Raw genomic sequence first — 18293 nt, 5'->3', positions numbered from 1 at the left:
GGGGGTAACCTTCTTCACTCTCCCATACACCTCCAATTTTGGTGTCATCTGCAAACTTACTAACCATACCTCTTATGCTCACATCCAAATCACTTATATAAATGATGAAAAGTAGAGAAAAGTAGAATCTTCCAACATTCCCCACACCTACCAGCCTTTCCATTCATCCTAACAGGAATATACTTTCTCTGGATTCTCGTTATCTCATTTCTGAAGGCTTCCCATTTTACAGCCATTGCTTTACCCGCAAACATCTGCCCCTAATCAGCTTTCGAAAGTTCTTGCCTAATACCATCAAAACTAGCCTTCCTCCAAATTAGAACTTCAACTTTTAGATCTGGTCTATCCTTTTCAATCACTATTTTAAAACTCATAGAATTATTGTCGCTGGCCCCAAAGTGCTCCCCCACTGACACCTCAATCACCTGCCCTGCCTTATTTCCCAAGAGTAGGTAAAGTTTTGCACCTTCTTTAGTAGGTATATCCACGTGTCAGAATCAGAACATTTTCTTGTACACACTTAACAAATGCCTCTCCATCTAAACCCTTAACACTATGCCAGTCCCAGTCTATGTTTGGAAAGTTAAAATCCCCTACCATAACCACCATTTTATTCTTACAGGACATGGCCAGGTGATGGCAGATGAGACTAGATTGGGTTGGGATATCTGGTTGGCATGGACGAGTTAGATCGAAGGGTCTGTTTCCGTGCTGTACATCTCTATGACTCTGTGTTTCTAATACTTTATTGGCTGTGAAGCATTATGGTGATGCCCTGAAGTTGTGAAAGTCACTACATTAAATATAAAGTCTCTTTTATTGATGATATATTTTATTCCTTTTTCTGCATCTGAATTGAAAGTCTCGTTATTATCTCTTAACCTGCTTTAATTCTGTAGAGAGAAAAGTAGGATAATTTACTAGTCAAAACCTAGTCACAGTGAATAAACATGTGAACTTCACAGTTTGAATTGAAAATCATTTGTTAAGCAAAAGACAACTGTTTTCTGTTTATTTGAGCACTATTTATTATGAACTTCTTCCTTTTTTATTTCTATGCTCTAATTATTTGAGCTCCCCGATTCTTCAAAAGGCCTCGTCTCCTTGTTAGCGGTGTAATTATATAGGCTTTGCATGTCTACCAAATTGTATGCAAATATCTGGTTTCCATGCCTGAGATTTGAGCATGTGTTGCCAAGATTTTCAACTGCGAGCATCACAACAAACCTCAATCTTACCTTCACTAAACATGCATCCTTCCATCAGAGTTCACTGTTGTATAAGAATGTCGAACCTGAAACCGTTAATGCTGAGGAGTGCGTTAAGCACTTCCCAACACGATAATGTCACATGGACCCATTGGCAAGGGAAGGGAATTCCTTATGATCTCGAAGGTATAAATTCTAATATTTAAACCTTCCTTGTTGTTTCAGTAACAATGTTGACCATGCTAAAGTAATCGGTACCTATTTGCTACCATGAAGTAAACCACGTCTTATTTAAATCAAGAGTCAGAGACTCTTCTCATTAGACTGTCAGGTGAGTTTCTTCTCCCACGCTAGACCAGGCTGGCCCTATAGATTGTTACTATGAAAGAGGATAGTGACAGAAAATTTGTGAGTTGTATCTTAAGCCACGATGAGCTGAGATTTGGATTCATGTTACAATCAGTAGTCACTCGCTAGACAGTGGTAACTCACACTACCTTTCCTCACCTTAACCAATGGCCATTGAAGCGAATTGCAGAATCTTGGCTGGGAACCAGCAAACCTCAGCACAACAGTAAGATCAAACATGTTACATTCCTGGCATGTATGATGCAACTGATACTGAGTTTACATTCAAATTATTGCTGTAATATCAATGTTTAAAATTCCTTAAATGCATTCAACCTTAAACTATTGAAAAATCTTACTTGCTGGCAATCAGAATTGATACTGAAAATGTTGTTTGCTGTTTTTAACTCCATTGTGTTTATTTGAAGGATGCAGGTGTGTACATGGAATCTGCAGCAATGGGATCACTGGAAATGGAAAGTGCATTTGCTTTTCTGGTTACACTGGGCCACAATGTGACCAAGGTAATTATGCTTTCTTACTGTAAGTTAGTTACAAGCACTGAAATATAATGTAATGGGGCAGCTTCAGCCGATCCCACTAATCTAAAAGGATTGGGTGAAACATCTGGAGTGGCACGGTGGCTTAGTGGTTAGCACTGCTGCCTCATAGTCCAGGGACTTGGTTTCGATTCTATCCTTGGGCAACTATCTGTGTGGAGTTTGCATGTTCTCCCCTTGTCTGCATGGGTTTCCCCCGGGTGCTCAGATGTGCAGGTTAGGTGGATTGGCCATGCTAAATTCCCCATAGTGTCTAGGAATGTGCAGGCTAGGTGGGTTAGACATAGGAAATGCAGGGTTACAGGGATAAGGTAGGGGGCTGGGTCTTGCTGGGATGCTGTATGGAGGGATGGTTTGGACTCAATGGCTCAAATGACTTGCTTCTGCACTGTAGGGATTCCAGTATTATATTCCCCATTGAGGTCAACAAGAAGTAAATTGAGGCATGGTGTAAAATCAGTGCTTCACTGTTGAATTTCCTGCTTGGTTAGTCAGATTAAAATTATTCCTGCTGTATCAGCAGACCTAGTGTGATGCACTACGGAGAGCAGAATAAGGATCTCTCCTGGAATTCTCTCACTTACACCCTTAAGAATTAGGCCTCATCATTGTTCAGAGTCAGCAAGCAGAAAACAGGCTCTTGTTCAGACAGAACAGGTGTAAATCCTGGTGGTCGGTTTGATGAAGATCTCAAAGACACCTGGGAAGGTGTGAGGTACAGCAGCCCAGGCTCCCAAAAAAATGGAGAAAATACTTTTTTTTACAAACAAAAGTGAAGCACAAGGCAGTTTTACTTTGGAATTTAGTCTTTTTGCAACTAGCTATAGCACCATTGTTAAATGAACTGAGAGAATGTGAATCGATTTGAACTTTATCTGGAGAAAGTTTTGTTTGTATTTACTTCTGTTGTACATTTTCTTATTTCCACCAAATTGTTTATTTTTACGCTGTATATATTTTAGAAAAACTGCAAACTTTCTAGAGCACCAAATTCCTTTCGCATACAGCTCCTGTCTGGATATTCAGCCTTAAAGTATTGAAAGTCAATTTGTACATTAATTTTGTTAATTAGCAGTGATGGTCAGCAGTGGTTCGTCCCCTTAATCTTTGCTACATGTACCTAAATTGTAGGTAAATGCTTTGGCATATAAGGCAAATCACCCAAGTCTCTATTATGCTCAAGACAGCTACAGTTAGGTACCTGGCAACAGATTGTGAAAATCTGGAAAACCAGGTGACAAAAAGTTTCATGCTGTCAAGTCTAGTGCTTGGGTGCAAATCTATATAGAATGATGAAGTTTACTATTTCCAGCTGGGAATAGCCATTAAATACAAAATCTCTCAGATTGAATTGGTAAGTGGAAGGGAAGGAAAACATTATTCAATAGAACTTTCTTGACACATAGGAAGAGGAGGAATATTGCAGGAAGAAGTGTGGAATGAACTATTCTCTGTGGCCTTGTCATACTTAGAAACGTTTAACTGCTAGATTGTCCGCACTGATGATAATTGAGTTCTGCAGCATTGTTTAAGTTGAATTCAGGATTCTTGTTATTAATCGTAAGAAACAGTGTTTTCAGTTATGATATTTAGTTTATAGATTTCCTTGGAGTGACATTTTAAAAATTTTGCATTATGGATGACCAGATCCTGTTTTTAAATCAAGTTCAACAGCTCAAATTCAAATTATTTACTGATATGGTGGGACAATTGCTCCTTGCAGTGCAGTACTGTAGAATCACAGTATCTTAGAATCACAGAATCATTACGTTGAAGAAAGAGGCTATTTTGTCCATCATGTCAGCACCAGCTTTCCCAATGAGCCTTTCAGTTTATGCCACTCCCCAGCCTTCTCCCTGTAACCCTGCAAATTCTTCCTTTTTAGATCTAGTCAAGAGTATAACAGGACCTTGATCAGATGGGCTGATGGACCAAGGAGTGGTAGCTGCAATTTAATCTAGCTAAATGTGAGGGGCTACATTTTGATAAGACAAATCAGGGCAGGATTTATGCACTTAATGATAGGGCCCTGGGAAGTGTTGCCGAACAAAGGGATCTTGGAGTGCAGGTTCATAGTTCCTTGAAAGTGGAGTTGCAGGTAGATTCCTGCCTTTATTCATCAGTGAGTATAGGACCTGCGAGGTCAATGGTTATAGCACTTTTGGAATACTGTTTTCAGTTCTGGTCTCTCTGCTACAGGAAAGGCGATTTTAAACTTAAAAGGGTTCAGATATGATTTACAAGGATGTTGAGACAAAAATATAAATTGCAGGAAAGGCTCACAGGTCTGGCAACATCTGTGGGGAGAAATCAGAATTAATGGTTTCGGGTCAAGTGACCCTCAGAACCTAGAATATCTGGACAGCATGGACGAGTTGGATCGAAGAGTCAATTTCCATGCAGTACATCTCTATGACTCTAGACTAATTTAGTCTAATTGTTTTTTGAATCCTTCAATTCAACATGCCTCCATCTGACTTTCCAGTAGCACATTGCAGACCATAACCATTAACTGTGTAAAAGAAGTTTTTCCTCAAATCCCTTTTGCTTCTTTTTATCATTTATTTTAAATCTGCACCGTCTTGCTCTCGCCCCCTTCATGAGTGGGAACAGTATCTCTCTATCTTTTCTGTCCTTGCCCTTCATGATTTTGAGCGCCTCTTATCAAATCTTCTCTCAGCCTTCTTTTTGCCAAGGAAAACAATCTTAATCTTTCCAATCTGTCTTCATAACTGAAGTTTCTTATCCCTGGAATCATACTTGAGTATTCTTTCTGCACTCTCTCCAGTACTTTCACATTCTTCTGAAAATGTGGCACCCAAAACAATCAAAAATACTTTAGGTGAGGTTGGACAATGTCATAGACAAGTTTAAGGCAACCACTTTTCTCTTATACTTTGGGCCCCTATTAATAAAATGCTGGATACTGAATGCAATATTATCCACTCTTTTAACCTGTCCTGCCATCTTCCATGACTTGTGTACATATACACTCAGGTTCCTCTGTTCCTGCACCTTCTTTAGAATTATGTCCTTTCTTTTATGTTCTCTTTCCATATTCTTGCTACCAAAATGAATTGTCTTACATTTCTCCATATTGAACTTCTTCTGCCACCTGTCTGCCCATTCCTTCAACTTGTCCATGTCTTGTTGAAACGTTACACTATCCTCCTTATTGTTTCCAATGCTTTCAATTTTCATATCATCAGCATATCATGTTACAATATGAATGTGATAATGTAATGTACAAAGGGTGGAATAATTGTTACTTTTCCTCAGAGCATTCTGCTTGCAAGTCACTGCAATGTGGAAAAAACACACAGTGTGTCGAAGAAACAAAGGGGACATTCACCTGCAAGTGTCTGCCTGGTTTTCTGAAGTCTGAAAGGACCTGTAAGGGTAAGGAAGTTTACTCTCTCAGCACTTAACAGTTTGCAGAGAATTTTGCTCAAGATTTGAGAATGAAAATAATGGGTTTTCGCCAGTTCATGATATTTATTTTTAAAACCTTTACCATCAATGTTTACAAAGTACTTGCTTTTTTTTCATTTGTGCAGTGCATTTATTAAACTGGGGTAGAGTCTTATTTATGTGTTTTCAACTACTTTCTTCCCATATTCCATTTGTTTTCATCATTTTTTGGCAGTTGTGTCTTTCCATTGTCGATCAATGTATTTTGTTGCTGTTTTGATGGGTGTACTATTGTAAAAACACTTGGCGCAAGGCTGTTGTTCTCTTAATTTGTTCTCACAGGGTGCCTGGCTAGAGATCTCCATTCCATTTGAAAAGAAAAAGTAATTAATGCACAATGCAATGAACAACTTACTGAAAAGGCAATGTAATAAGTTAGTAGTGAGAGACATTTAAGACCATCAACTAATGATGGAAGGGAAAGGTTGGGAGAAATTTTTTTCTTTATGAAAGATTGCAAAGAACTGAAGGGCCTCAACCAAAACAATGATTTGATTTAATTTATTTTTGTTACTTGTATCTAGGTACAGTGAAAAGATTTGTTTTGCATGCAGTACAGGCACACCATACCATATAAAGTGCATTAGGTGATAGAACATAACGAAGAGTACAATCTTATGGCTGTGGGCAGGGTGCACAATGAGTGAGATCAACATTAAATTTACAATTTGAGAGATCCACTCAGAAGTCTAAGAACTATGCAGAAGAAGCTGTTCTTGAATCTGTTAGTATGTGTTTTTAAGCCTTTGTATATTCTGCCTGCTGCAAGAGATTATAACTGGGGTGGGAGAGGTCTTTGATTATGTTAGCTGCCTTCCTGAGGCACCTAGAGGTGTAGATGGTGTCAAAGATTGGAAGGCTAGTTTTCGTGATGGACTGGGCTGTGTTTACAACTCTCTGTAGTTTTTTTATGGTCCTGGGCAGAGCAGTTGCCATACCATGCTTTCTAGGGAGCATCTGTAAAAAAGATTGGAAGCAGAATCCATGAAATGGAAGTAGCTAAAGATTTGGAAAAGAAAAAAAATGTATATTAGGGAATGATAGGGGAATAACATTGAGCGATATTTCAGAATTGGCATAAGCTTGACTATTTCCTCTGTCCTAATAGTGTCAAGACAGTCGCAGTCACAGATCACAGTCAAACATGTGTTAGAAAAGAAATAGATATTTTGATCATGAGTCATTGTTGCCCCTTCATTATAGGCTGAATGTATCATGCAAACACTCATGGGGTGCCTTTGTGCAGTAATACTCAATGGTCTTCCATATTTATTTAAATCGCTTGCTTTGTGGTGTGGCCAAAACTCTGGTGATGAAATGCTATATTTTAATTAAAGCTAAGTTATTGGCAAGACTCTGGTATCAATTACGAGTCTTCCTATAGGGAATAAGAAAAGATTAGGTTAACATAGGTGTGGGAGTCTTCTTTGAAGTAGCCAGAAGTCTATTATTTAGTTATATTGCTTCAAAACTGAATGTGTGCCTGAGTTACCAAAGATCTGCAGATAATACTGTTTCTGAGTAAATGTAATGCTACTAATTCCAAGTGATTTAATTCCCCAATAAGGTGACTCATTGAAAAGCAGATTACTGCAGATGTTGGAAACATTTCTCAGACAAACATTCTTCTTTGTGAAAATAAGTCAAGCTAAGTGTAGAAACGTGTTATTAAATAGATTTTCTAAAACTCAAGTTTTCATGGAGTTAGTAACTTTTCACATTCTAACCTTATGCAGATTTGTTGACATGTTGGTGGGTGAGAGGATGTATGGGAGGTTTAAGCAGAAACCCAAACTGCATTTACAAATGCCAAGAAGGCTAAAGCAGGCCCTAATTAAAGTATTCAAAGTTTTAAAAGAATTTGAAAGTGTAAATAATGAAAGCTTTTCTTTTCAATTGCATGGGATCAAAGCAGGGCACATAATTTAATGATTAATACTAAAAACTTGGAGATAGAATGCAACAAAGCTTTCACATGAAATTGTTAGAACTTGGAATATATTCTACTGAAGTTGATTCAAACATAGCTTTTAAGAAAGAATTGGGTAAGCATTTAAGGAAGAGAAATATTAAAGGATTTGAAGGAAGCGTATAGAAGACATTATAGATGCATTAGGGGCATTTAAGCAACTCTTGGATAGGCACATGGATGATAGTAAAATGAAGGGTATGTAGCTTAGTTTGATCTTAGAGTAGTATAAAAGGTCAGCACAACATCAAGGGCTGAAGTTCCTGTACTGTGCTGTACTGCTCTATGTTCTATGTTTTGATAAATTTAACGTGAATCTGGGAGATTGTAGCTGGGTCAAATTTCTTCTTAACCGAAACTTGAGCAATGTTTTCGTATAATATAAGCATTTATTTGGTATATGAAAGTATAATACCATGATCATCAAACATATTTGTTTTACAGTATTTTTGTTTACTTATGTATTTTTAATAATTTTGATTTTAAGTGTGTATTGCTTGACACACATCCTAACGTAGATTATACATCACAGAAACGGGCCATTCTCTGACAAGGTTCCCACTCCACACGAGTCTCCTCCCATGTTATTTTCATCTGTCCAACTTTTCAGCATATCTTTCCAATAGACCTGTTTAGTTTCCTTTTGAAAACATCTAAACTACTTGCTTTAATCACTTTGTGGCACAGCATTCCAAATTCTAATCACTCTTTGAGTAAAAACATTTCTCTTCATTTCCCTAGTGGATTCATAAGGAACTATCTGAGTATTGTGGGCAAATCAGAAACTATGAGCCATGAGTAGACATGTCATTTTCCCCACTCTGCTCTTTCCAGTCCATTTATAATTTTAAAGATCAACCCACCAAATGCCACAACCAACTCACCAAAGTCAACATGAAGAAATTGATTTACAACAGCACAATGATTTGTAGCAGCACACTGATTTCTGAAATTGCCTGTTGAATTCTTCTGCTAACTTCCTCAGGTGTGCACAGATGTTTTCTGTGTGGAACCGCTTTTATTTGCCTTTGACGTTTTCTGGTATATTTCCTTCAGACTTGGAACGTGTTGCAGGATTTAATTTTTCACTTGGGAGCACCATAGATCCTGTTTCAATTTGAATGCATTCACAGTACCGATCATATGTGCTGAGTGTCCTTCCTGCAATTCACAGTTCAGTTCAATTGGTTTTGATGTTATATTGGTAAAGATGAGCAGCCACGCATTATCTGAGAACTCAATGTACACTTCACACCTGAAAAGTGACTGTTTCAGGCATCAGATCTACAAAGCTTTGCAGAACCTTCCCTGGACTTAATCACCTCACATTAGTATGGAAGATTAGTTCACTGTAGGCAGAATCAAATTCGATGAATAAGGATTTAAACAAGAGATGCTGGTGGGCTGATACTTGAATCAAGTTTACAATCCTTACTGATAATGTTACAAAGTCCACATAGCTGGTGCAACCGCAATTGCGATGGAAACTGGATTCTTGATTGGATTGTTTTTGTCAAGCACGTATCTTTTTGAATTAGTTGGAGCTATCCTCATTCCCCCCCCCCCTTCTCTCTTTATGGGCAAAAGGGTGAGAAGATCATCTTTAGTTGCCATATCCTACTGAATTATGTTCACAATAACCTAACAGTTGAACTGTGTCATTCATGTCAATGGATTTCATTGAACTTTATTCACAGTCCTTCAGGTCCTACAGTAGTTGCTGAAAGATGTCTTTAGCCAAAGATTCCACTCGTCTTGCTATTGTGGAAGTACCAAGTGACATGCTGTGGATTGCTGTTAGTTTTTAATCCTGTTTATTAAAATCTTTGAATTCAGTGGCCACAGTCGATGCCTCTTTAATCAATATACCACCTGTGAGTGATTGTTTGTGTTTAGCTAAAGGATGGCAAAGCAAGATGATGCTTCAGTTCAGGCCTAATCCTTTCGCTGCTGATTTTCAAAAAAAAGGAGTTTTTGAAGCAGCCTTCAGTTCTCGCAAACTTCCCTTTTCCGGAGCATACTATTTAAGGGAAAACTATCCTTGAATATGTTGTGTGTCACTGTGTATTTTGCTCCAAGTTCCCTTCCCCACTTATTGATATACTTCGGTGCGCATAAGGTCAACTCTGTTACAGTTATAAACAGGAATTCATTTTCCCATTTCACATGGAAGTTGGACATTGCTGGTTTATTTTTAGATAATCCAAGTTCATCACCCAGCATTATTGCTTCATTTTGTGGTTCGCGATGTCTCAATCATACAAGTAATACTGCAGGTTGGCCTCTGGAACATCCTGGATGTTGCTGGCTCCTGGAGGTACAGGAGCTCACTTCTGTGTGCTTGTGGTTTGTTTTGGAGACTCCAGTCAGATTATGTAGTTCGGATATCAAATATGGGATGCGGCAGCATTCCCAGTAATTTTTATTTGTATTGTATCAACCTATTAGCTAAATGAACAATAAAAACTGCAGGTCCAAAGACAAAAGCGAAAGAAGCAAGATTAGCAGAGCAGCTGAATGTCCATGCCACCTATGTTTGTAGTACTGTAATATACTGGCTTTATGTATCAGTTCCGAGTTTATTTCTTATTACTTATCTGCATTGCTATCATAAAACTTACCATGTAATGATCATCCATCTGAACTAAACTGAAACATGATGCAACAAATTGCAATCCCAGTTAAGGCATACACTTTTCTCCAGTCCCTGTGGGCAGGCGGGGAGATCGACTGTCTGAGAGCACACAGTGAGGGATCACAGGCAGGCGGGGAGATCGACTGAGAGCACACAGTGAGGGATCACAGGCAGGCGGGGAGATCGACTGTCTGAGAGCACACAGTGAGGGATCACAGGCAGGTGGGGAGATCGACTGTCTGAGAGTACACAGTGAGGGATCACAGGCAGGCGGGGAGATCGACTGTCTGAGAGCACACAGTGAGGGATCACAGGCAGGTGGGGAGATCGACTGTCTGAGAACGCACAGTGAGGGATCACAGGCAGACAGGGAGATAGCCTGTCTGAAAGTACACAGTGAGGGATTGCAGGCAGGCGGGGAGATCCACGGCTTGAGAGCACATGGTGAGGGATTACAGGCAGGTGGGGAGATTGACTGAAAGCACCGGGTGAGGGATCACAGGCAGGCGGGGAGATCGACTGTCTGAAAGCACATGGTGAGGGATCGCAGGCAGACAAGGTGATCGACTGAGAGCACACAGTTGAGGGATCCCATGCAAGCAGTGAGATCTACTGAGAGCACACAAGCGGGATCGCAGGCACTTGGCAAGATCCATTGTCTGAGAGCACATGGTGAGGGATCATAGGCAGATGGGGAGATCGATAGTCTGAGAGTGCATGGTGAGGGATTGCAGGCGGGTGGTGAGATTGACTGTCTGAGAGCACTCTGTGAGGGATCGCAGCCAGATGGGGAGATCGATAGTCTGAGACCATAGGGTGAGGGATCACAGGCAGATGGGGAGATCGATAGTCTGAGAGCACATGGTGAGGGATCACAGGCAGATGGGGAGATGAACTGTCCGAGAGTTCACGGTGAGGGATTGTAGGCGGGTGGGGAGATGAACTGTCTGAGAGCTCATGGTGAGGGGTCACAGGCAGGTGGTGAGATCGACTGTCTGAGAGCTCACGGTGAGGGATCGCAGGCAGGCAGGGACATCGACTGTCTGTGCCTCTGCAATTGTCCAGTTTTTGCAATCTACATCTTTGTACCGAGGGTCACAATGGCTGTCAGCCTGTGACTGCATACGGAAGATGGTGTACTAAAAGGCACCTAAGTCACACAGTGGCTGTCAGCTCATCAGTCAGCACTGAAGTCAGTGAGGCTGCAATATGAAGTATATAGAGGCTAGCACTAAGTAAGTGCAAAGTGAGTGAGTGCTAAGGAAGCAACCATAGAATGCATCCATTGTAGATGCAAGAGATGCATCTGCCCCCTCGCTCAAACTGATGTGGCAGAATCATGCAAGACATGAGTGTCCTTGAGTTCCGAAGTGATGTGTTAATAGGCTGCAATGTGTAAATTGGTCTACCAGCAGGTATTGTAATGTGGTGAGGTGGGTGTGCTTGCTGATGATAACTTGTACGGATGAAGGGTCAAGGAAGGTGGTGGCCATGGTCCTTCTGCTGTAATATACTGGCTTCACGTATCAGTTCCTAGTTTATTCCTTATTTACCTACTTGTATTGCCATCACAAAACTTACTTCACCCTGCAATGATCGTCCACCTGAACCAAACGGAAACATGATGCAACAAGTTGCAATGCCCGTTAATTGCATTTTTCTCCAGCCAGCGTGGGCAGGCAGTGAGATCGACCGTGCAGGGGGCCTTGTTGTGAAGAAACTGTTGACTGAGGGCTGCAATTTGTATTTGGTGAACTGTAGCCACCAAATCCCTGCTCTGATTCGTATGTCCGGAGTTTGTGCCATCTAGTTTCTCGAAGAAAGAGAGAAGAATTGGGAGTGTCATGTAAATGGAGCAAGTTGGGCTTTAGTGAAATGCAAATGCATGGACAGATGGTACTCGCTGCTCAACGGTAATATTCTGAGGTCACCATTTTTGGCTTGAGGGGAAAATTGTAAAAACTTGCTCAGTGTTGAGATCCTGATTTTTTAAAATTCCATATTTTCCCATCTTTCTTACCACAGTAGGGAAGGGGAAATTCCACCCTGTATGGTCATCTGTAAGTCTTCTCTTTTCAAAAGAGGCAACTGGAACTTGTTCAACTTTCTGGTATTAGTAAGCTGTCAGCTCTGGTAGCATCTTGACATATAATTTTCATTTGCACGCAAGCCAGTGCTTCTCCATCTTGTTTATAGAATGGAGACAGAGCAGTGTGCATTACTTCTTAAGTGTGGCCTGACCAGACCATGTTCACACTTGCATGCAACCTGATCTTCCAGTTAAATGATGTAAAATGTTGCCAATAGTTTTGAACGTAGGTGGTACCACACCAGAAAGCATTTGGCAACGGTTTCATCTATATTAATGAGTATATGATGCACAGTACAAATTAAATGATTGTTAATAATTAATTCATACATACAGGATTATTATGTAAACTCTTTCATTCTCTTTGGGTGGTGCCAGTTTTTATAGATTGTTACTATATAACATATTTGTCAGAGAAATTTATGTTCAGTATTTTATAATTAAATCCTTTATTTGTCATTCTGTATTCTAGCAATAGATCCATGTACTACAAACATCTGTGACAAGAATGCAGACTGTGAACACCTTGGTGAAGGAAAATATAAATGTACCTGTCATCTTAACTATCGTGGAAATGGAAAGATTTGTTTACCAATCAATCCTTGTAGTGTAGATAATGGTGGTTGTCCAGAAAATTCTACATTGTGCATGTACGAGGGACCAGGGAAGGTACATTTAACAAAATACTTGATTCAGTTTGCATGTTATTATTTACGATTTATTCACGAAAATTTGTTATTAAATGATCTGAAATCAAAGTAATTCAGTATAACATGCTTGGTTCAGTTCCCTGGTAATAGTTGATAGTAAGTCTCTGGTTTTGTACTGATATTTTCTGATTTGATCTGTAGAGAATGTAAGCAGGGGTAATAGGGAACAGTTCAATTGGCCTCAACAAATCTAGCTCATTGGGAGAGAAAGCGTCCAGCATTTCCACTCCTGATTGCTGTCCAATAGAAATAAAGGTAAAGTCGCCACAATCCCACCACACCATAGGGCTGCTCTCTTAGAGATGCACAATTACTGGTGTTATACAGTGAGAGTCACCATGCCTCAGGCAAGGGGAGAGGTTGAGAAGGAGAGTTCTTAATGATAAACTCAGTGTGGGAATTGAACCCATGCTGCTGACCTTACATTGCAAACAGGCCATCCAGGAACTGAATTAACCAACCCCCACCATCAGTAATCTGACCAAGAATATATATGTTGTGAGCAGATTTGACAAATAAGATTGGTGTGAGCAAGGTCCACAATCAAAACTGTTTCTAGTACTCAGCTTCATGTGTTTCATGTGCAGAATGGTTACTTATTTTCAGTAGTTGAACAGGAGGATAATCTACACCTTTAGAGCTATGGGCCAGAGCAGGAAAGAATAAAAGAAAATTGTTTGACCCATGCATGTTTTCAAGTTACATATATGAAGCCTCTGGTGATTTTATAACAGACAAAGAATTCTATAAAAAATTATTTTCTTTTTAAAGTCTTCTTGCAAGTGCAAGGATGGATTTGTCGCCACAAATTCTTCACAGAGTTGCATCTTGAAAGATGTTTGCAAGCCATCACTCTGTAACAAGACAGCAAAGTGTGTAACTGTGTCACCAGGAAATTTTGAGTAAGTGTTTGCGAGCAAATTCTTTGATATTGATGTTCTGCTGTTGATCTCATTAAACACATAGCACCATTGGAAAATAAATGTGCTGCTCATTTATTCCATACAATGAAGAAATCTAGAGGAGACCATAAATTCACAGGTATAATTGTAATGTGTACAGTATACACAAAGTCACATGGAATTCATGGTAAACTGGTAAGTTGGATACAGAGGTGGCTTGATCATAGAAGACAGAAAGTAGCAGTGCTTTTCTGACGAGAGACCTCTGACCAGTGATGTTCCAGAGGGATCAGTGCTGGAGTATCACTTTTTGTAATATATATAAATGATTTGGAAGAGATCACAGGTGGTCTGATGAGTTATTTATGTGGATGGATTGGGGAGTTGCAGATACTGAGGATTGCCAGAGAATACAGCAGGATAAAGTTAGGCTGGAAACTTAGGCAGAGATATGACAGATGGAATTTAATCCAGACACATGCAAGGTGATGCATTTTGGAAGATCTAATGCAGGAGGAAAGTATACAGTTAATGGCACAACCTTTCGAAGCATGCAGAGGGATCTAAGCATACAGATCCATAGTTCCCTGAAAGTGACAACACAAATGGATAATATGGTCAAGAAGGTAAATAGCATGCTTGCCTTCATCATTGGGATATGGATTATATGTGGGCAGCACGGTGGCACAGTGGTTAGCACTTGCTGCCTCGCAGCACCAGAGACCCGGGTTCAATTCCTGCCTCAGGCAACTGACTGTGTGGAGTTTGCACATTCTCCCCGTGTCTGTTTGGGTTTCCTCAGGGTGCTCCGGTTTCCTCCACAATCCAAAAAAATGTGCAGGTTAAGTGAATTGGCCATGCTAAATTGCGCATAGTGTTAGGGGAATGGGTGTGGGTGGGTTGTGCGTTGGTGTGGACTTGTTGGGCTGAAGGGCCTGTTTCCACACTGTAAGTAATCTAATCATAAACATTGTTACTACTGTATAGAACTTTAATATTTGGAATATTATATTTAGTTTTGGTTGCCACTATCAGAAGGATGTGAAGGCTTTGGAGAAACTACAGAATGGTTTACCAGGATGTTGCCTGGTTTGCAGTGTATTAGCTATGAGGAGAGATTGGACATGATTGTTTTCACTTGAACGTTGGAGACAGAGGGTACCTAATAGAGATTTGTAAATTATGAGTGGTATGGATAGAATAAGTAGTTGAAGTCCTTTTTGCAGGATAGAAATCTCAATTACTAGGGGATGCAGTAGATAAAAGGGGGACAGTTTAAAGGACATGTGAGAGGCAACTTTTTTCACGGATGTTAAGTTTCTGGAGTGCATTGCCAGAGGATGTGGTAGAAGCAGAAACAATGACAATACTTAAGAGGCATCTTAGCAAATACTTGCATAGGCAGGGAATAGAGGGATTATGGACTATGTAAAGGCAAAAGGATATGAGTTTAGAACCCTGATCACCATCTAATGAAGGATAATGTTATATTGTGTTTCTTAAAAATATGAGCCTCAGTTAGGGCCGAAAAGTGAGGACTGTAGCTGCTGGAGATCAGAGTTGAAAAATGTGGTGCTGGAAAAGCACACCTGACTCTCCTGCTTCTCAGATGCTGACTTACCTGCTATGCTTTTCCAACGCCACACTTTTCGACTCTGATCTCCAGCAGCTGCAGTCCTCACTTTTTCTGACCCTTAGTTAGCTCAATGTAGAATGGCCAGCTAAGATGTTTGAAATGATTAATTGCAATCTTTCTGTTAATTTTTCCCATGGCTTCATGAAGGTATGAGTACACTTTTCCTGAGGTTAATTCCACTACCACATGATCTAGAATGGCCCTAATCGCTGGAGTTCTCTCCTAAGCCTGTCTACAATAGTAATAGTTGTTTTGTTACTGTAGCATTGGTGCTGCCAGTTGATTTCAGATCCCATTTAGCTAGAACCTTAGAGAGAAAGAAAGAGTCTGATGAAATCCTGCAATTGTCTACTTTGTGGGTAATAATTTTTTTTAGCTTATAATAGGATGGTTTCAGCTCGCTTCTGTTGACGACATACAGACCCCAGTCATCATATTAATGCACTGGCCTCTTTACTTTGCTTCCCTTTTTTGTGAAACTCCTTAAAATCTGACCTTTTTGACTAAGCTTTTGTTCATTTGTTTTGTTATCTTCTCATATGGCTATGTGTTGTATTTAATTCTATAATGTCTCTGTGAAATGTTTTGGGATGTTTTGTCACATTAAAGACACTTTACTATTATGTAGTTCATTTAGTGACATCTCCAAAGCGATGGTGAACATTTTCAAAATCTACTTTTGCTGTCAGTTGTAATCCAGTTAGTAACAGCTTTGCTTCATTGGGTCAGAAAGTTGGGAAAGTTCATTTTCGCTCCTAGGATTGAGCACAAAGATCACAGCTGAAGTGCTGTGCTGTTAGAGGCACTGTCTTTTGAAACGTTAATCCAATGCCATGTGTGACCCAGTAGGTGTATATAAAAGAACCCGTAACACCATTCATTGAAGAACAGAGGATTTATTCCTGTTCAATATTTGCCTCTCAACATCACAAAGAAACATATTATCTGGTCATTATCATATTGCAGTTTCTTGGAGCTTGCTGTGCATAAATTGGCTGCTGTGTTTCCTACATTACAACAATGGTTACACTGACTAAAGTGCTTTGGAAGTGATGAAAGATGCTTTATGAATGCAAGTATTTTTCCTTGTTATTTCCTATGAACAGATGTGACTTTTAATTTTTTTGTCTTCCTATCATTAACGGTAAGATCTTTGAATCAGTTTTTCCTGAATCCAACGTGCAATTTTTTTTCCAGTAGAAGCAACTAAATTGTTAAATATAAGCTGAGCATAACTTCCATTAAAAAGACTCTTTCAAAAGTTTCTTTATATTAGACTATGTTTAAAATAAATGCAAGTTCATTGGATCACAGTGGTTGATTCATTTATGCTGTTCTTTTTAATGTTCAGGTGTGTCTGTAAACCCGATGAGATTGGAGATGGCCGTAAATGCATTGGCTCCATAAGGGAGGTGATCCAAAAACTTATCACCAACCAGTACAGCACTGTGTCACTTCAGATGTTTGGTAAATTTTCCAATATTTCTCCAACTATTTTATGTTTGAATTATTATAACATGGCCCTTTCTTCTGAACCCTGTAGATTTTCACTGGCCAATACAAAGACCACCAATTAATAGGAGTGAGAAGATGGCTTGGATTTGAAAACTCCTTTTTAAGACACCATTCTTGCCACTATTTAACTTGGAGAATGGCTGTATTGGATGTGGCTTAATTCTGAGAGAGAAACAACATTATCTGTGCAAATTTCAACTGTGTTCCTGCTACTGAGTACTGGTTCAGTACATCCACTGATCTGGATAGACTCGTATCTCTTTGAGGCTTAGATAATGGTGAACACTAGTGTTAAGCCTCTCCCCCTCTAATCTCACAACATGTTGAAACCAGATCACCTTTATAGTGCTGCTTGGGAAATACTTTCAAGCCACACCCACACAGAAATGTCCTCTTAGCAAACACATCTGTCCGCTCAATTAACTCCTTTTTCCTCCCCCGCATAAATATTCCATTATACATAGGCCCTTCTCTTTGTGAGTAAAATTAAAGGCTTCCATTCAACCTGAAGCTTTATAAAATCACCAAGGGCATAGATAAGGTGAGTAGCAAAGGTCTTTTCCTTAGGGTGAGGAAATCCAAACTGGAAGGCATAGGTTTAAGGTGACAGGGGAAAGATTTCAAAGGGATCTGAGGGGCAAGATTTTCATAAAGAGGGTGGTTTTGCATGTGGAATGAAATACCTGAGAAATGGTAGATTCAGGTGCAGTTACAACTTTTGGATAGGTGCATGAATGGGAAAGGTTTAGAGGGATTTGGGCGAAATGGGACTAGTTTAGTTTGGTGAAACTTGCTCTTCATGGACGAGTTGGACTGAAGGGTCTGTTGCCGTGCATATGATTCTATAAATCCATAGCCCAACACGGGCAACTGTGTTAGCACTGCTGCCTCACAGCACCAGGGTCCCAGGTTCAATTCCAGCCTCGGGCAACTGTCTGCGTGGAGCTTGCACATTCTCCCTGTGTCTGCGTGGGTTTCCTCCGGGTGCTCCGGTTACCTCCCACAATCACAAAGATGTGCAGGTCAGGTGAAATGGCCATGCTAAATTGCCCATACTGTTAGGTGCATCATTCTGGATTAGTAGTGCTGGAAGAGCACAGCAGTTCAGGCAGCATTCAAGGAAATCGATGTTTTGGGCAAAAGCCCTTCATCAGGAATAAAGGCAGAGAGCCTGAAGCGAGGAGAGATAACCTTGAGGAGGGTGGGGGTGGGGAGAAAGTAGCATAGACTACAATAGGTGAGTGGGGGAG

At 40.0% G+C, this 18293-nt stretch overlaps 1 protein-coding gene across 1 annotated transcript in view; it reads left to right on the top strand.

Moving 5' to 3' along the window:
- Positions 1-18293, top strand: part of stab1 (stabilin 1) — a 273869-nt gene that overhangs the window by 43883 nt on the left and 211693 nt on the right. Inside the window, exons 6-10 of the mRNA XM_043707873.1 lie at positions 1985-2080; positions 5396-5515; positions 12753-12949; positions 13762-13892; positions 16880-16995. Coding sequence (XP_043563808.1) covers positions 1985-2080; positions 5396-5515; positions 12753-12949; positions 13762-13892; positions 16880-16995 — 660 coding nt within the window. The remainder of the gene's footprint in view (positions 1-1984; positions 2081-5395; positions 5516-12752; positions 12950-13761; positions 13893-16879; positions 16996-18293) is intronic.

This window comes from Chiloscyllium plagiosum, chromosome 18 (assembly GCF_004010195.1).
Source record: "Chiloscyllium plagiosum isolate BGI_BamShark_2017 chromosome 18, ASM401019v2, whole genome shotgun sequence".
NCBI lineage: Eukaryota > Metazoa > Chordata > Chondrichthyes > Orectolobiformes > Hemiscylliidae > Chiloscyllium > Chiloscyllium plagiosum.
The sequence above is the reverse complement of the archived record's forward strand: the minus strand, read 5'-3'. Positions and strand labels throughout refer to the sequence as shown.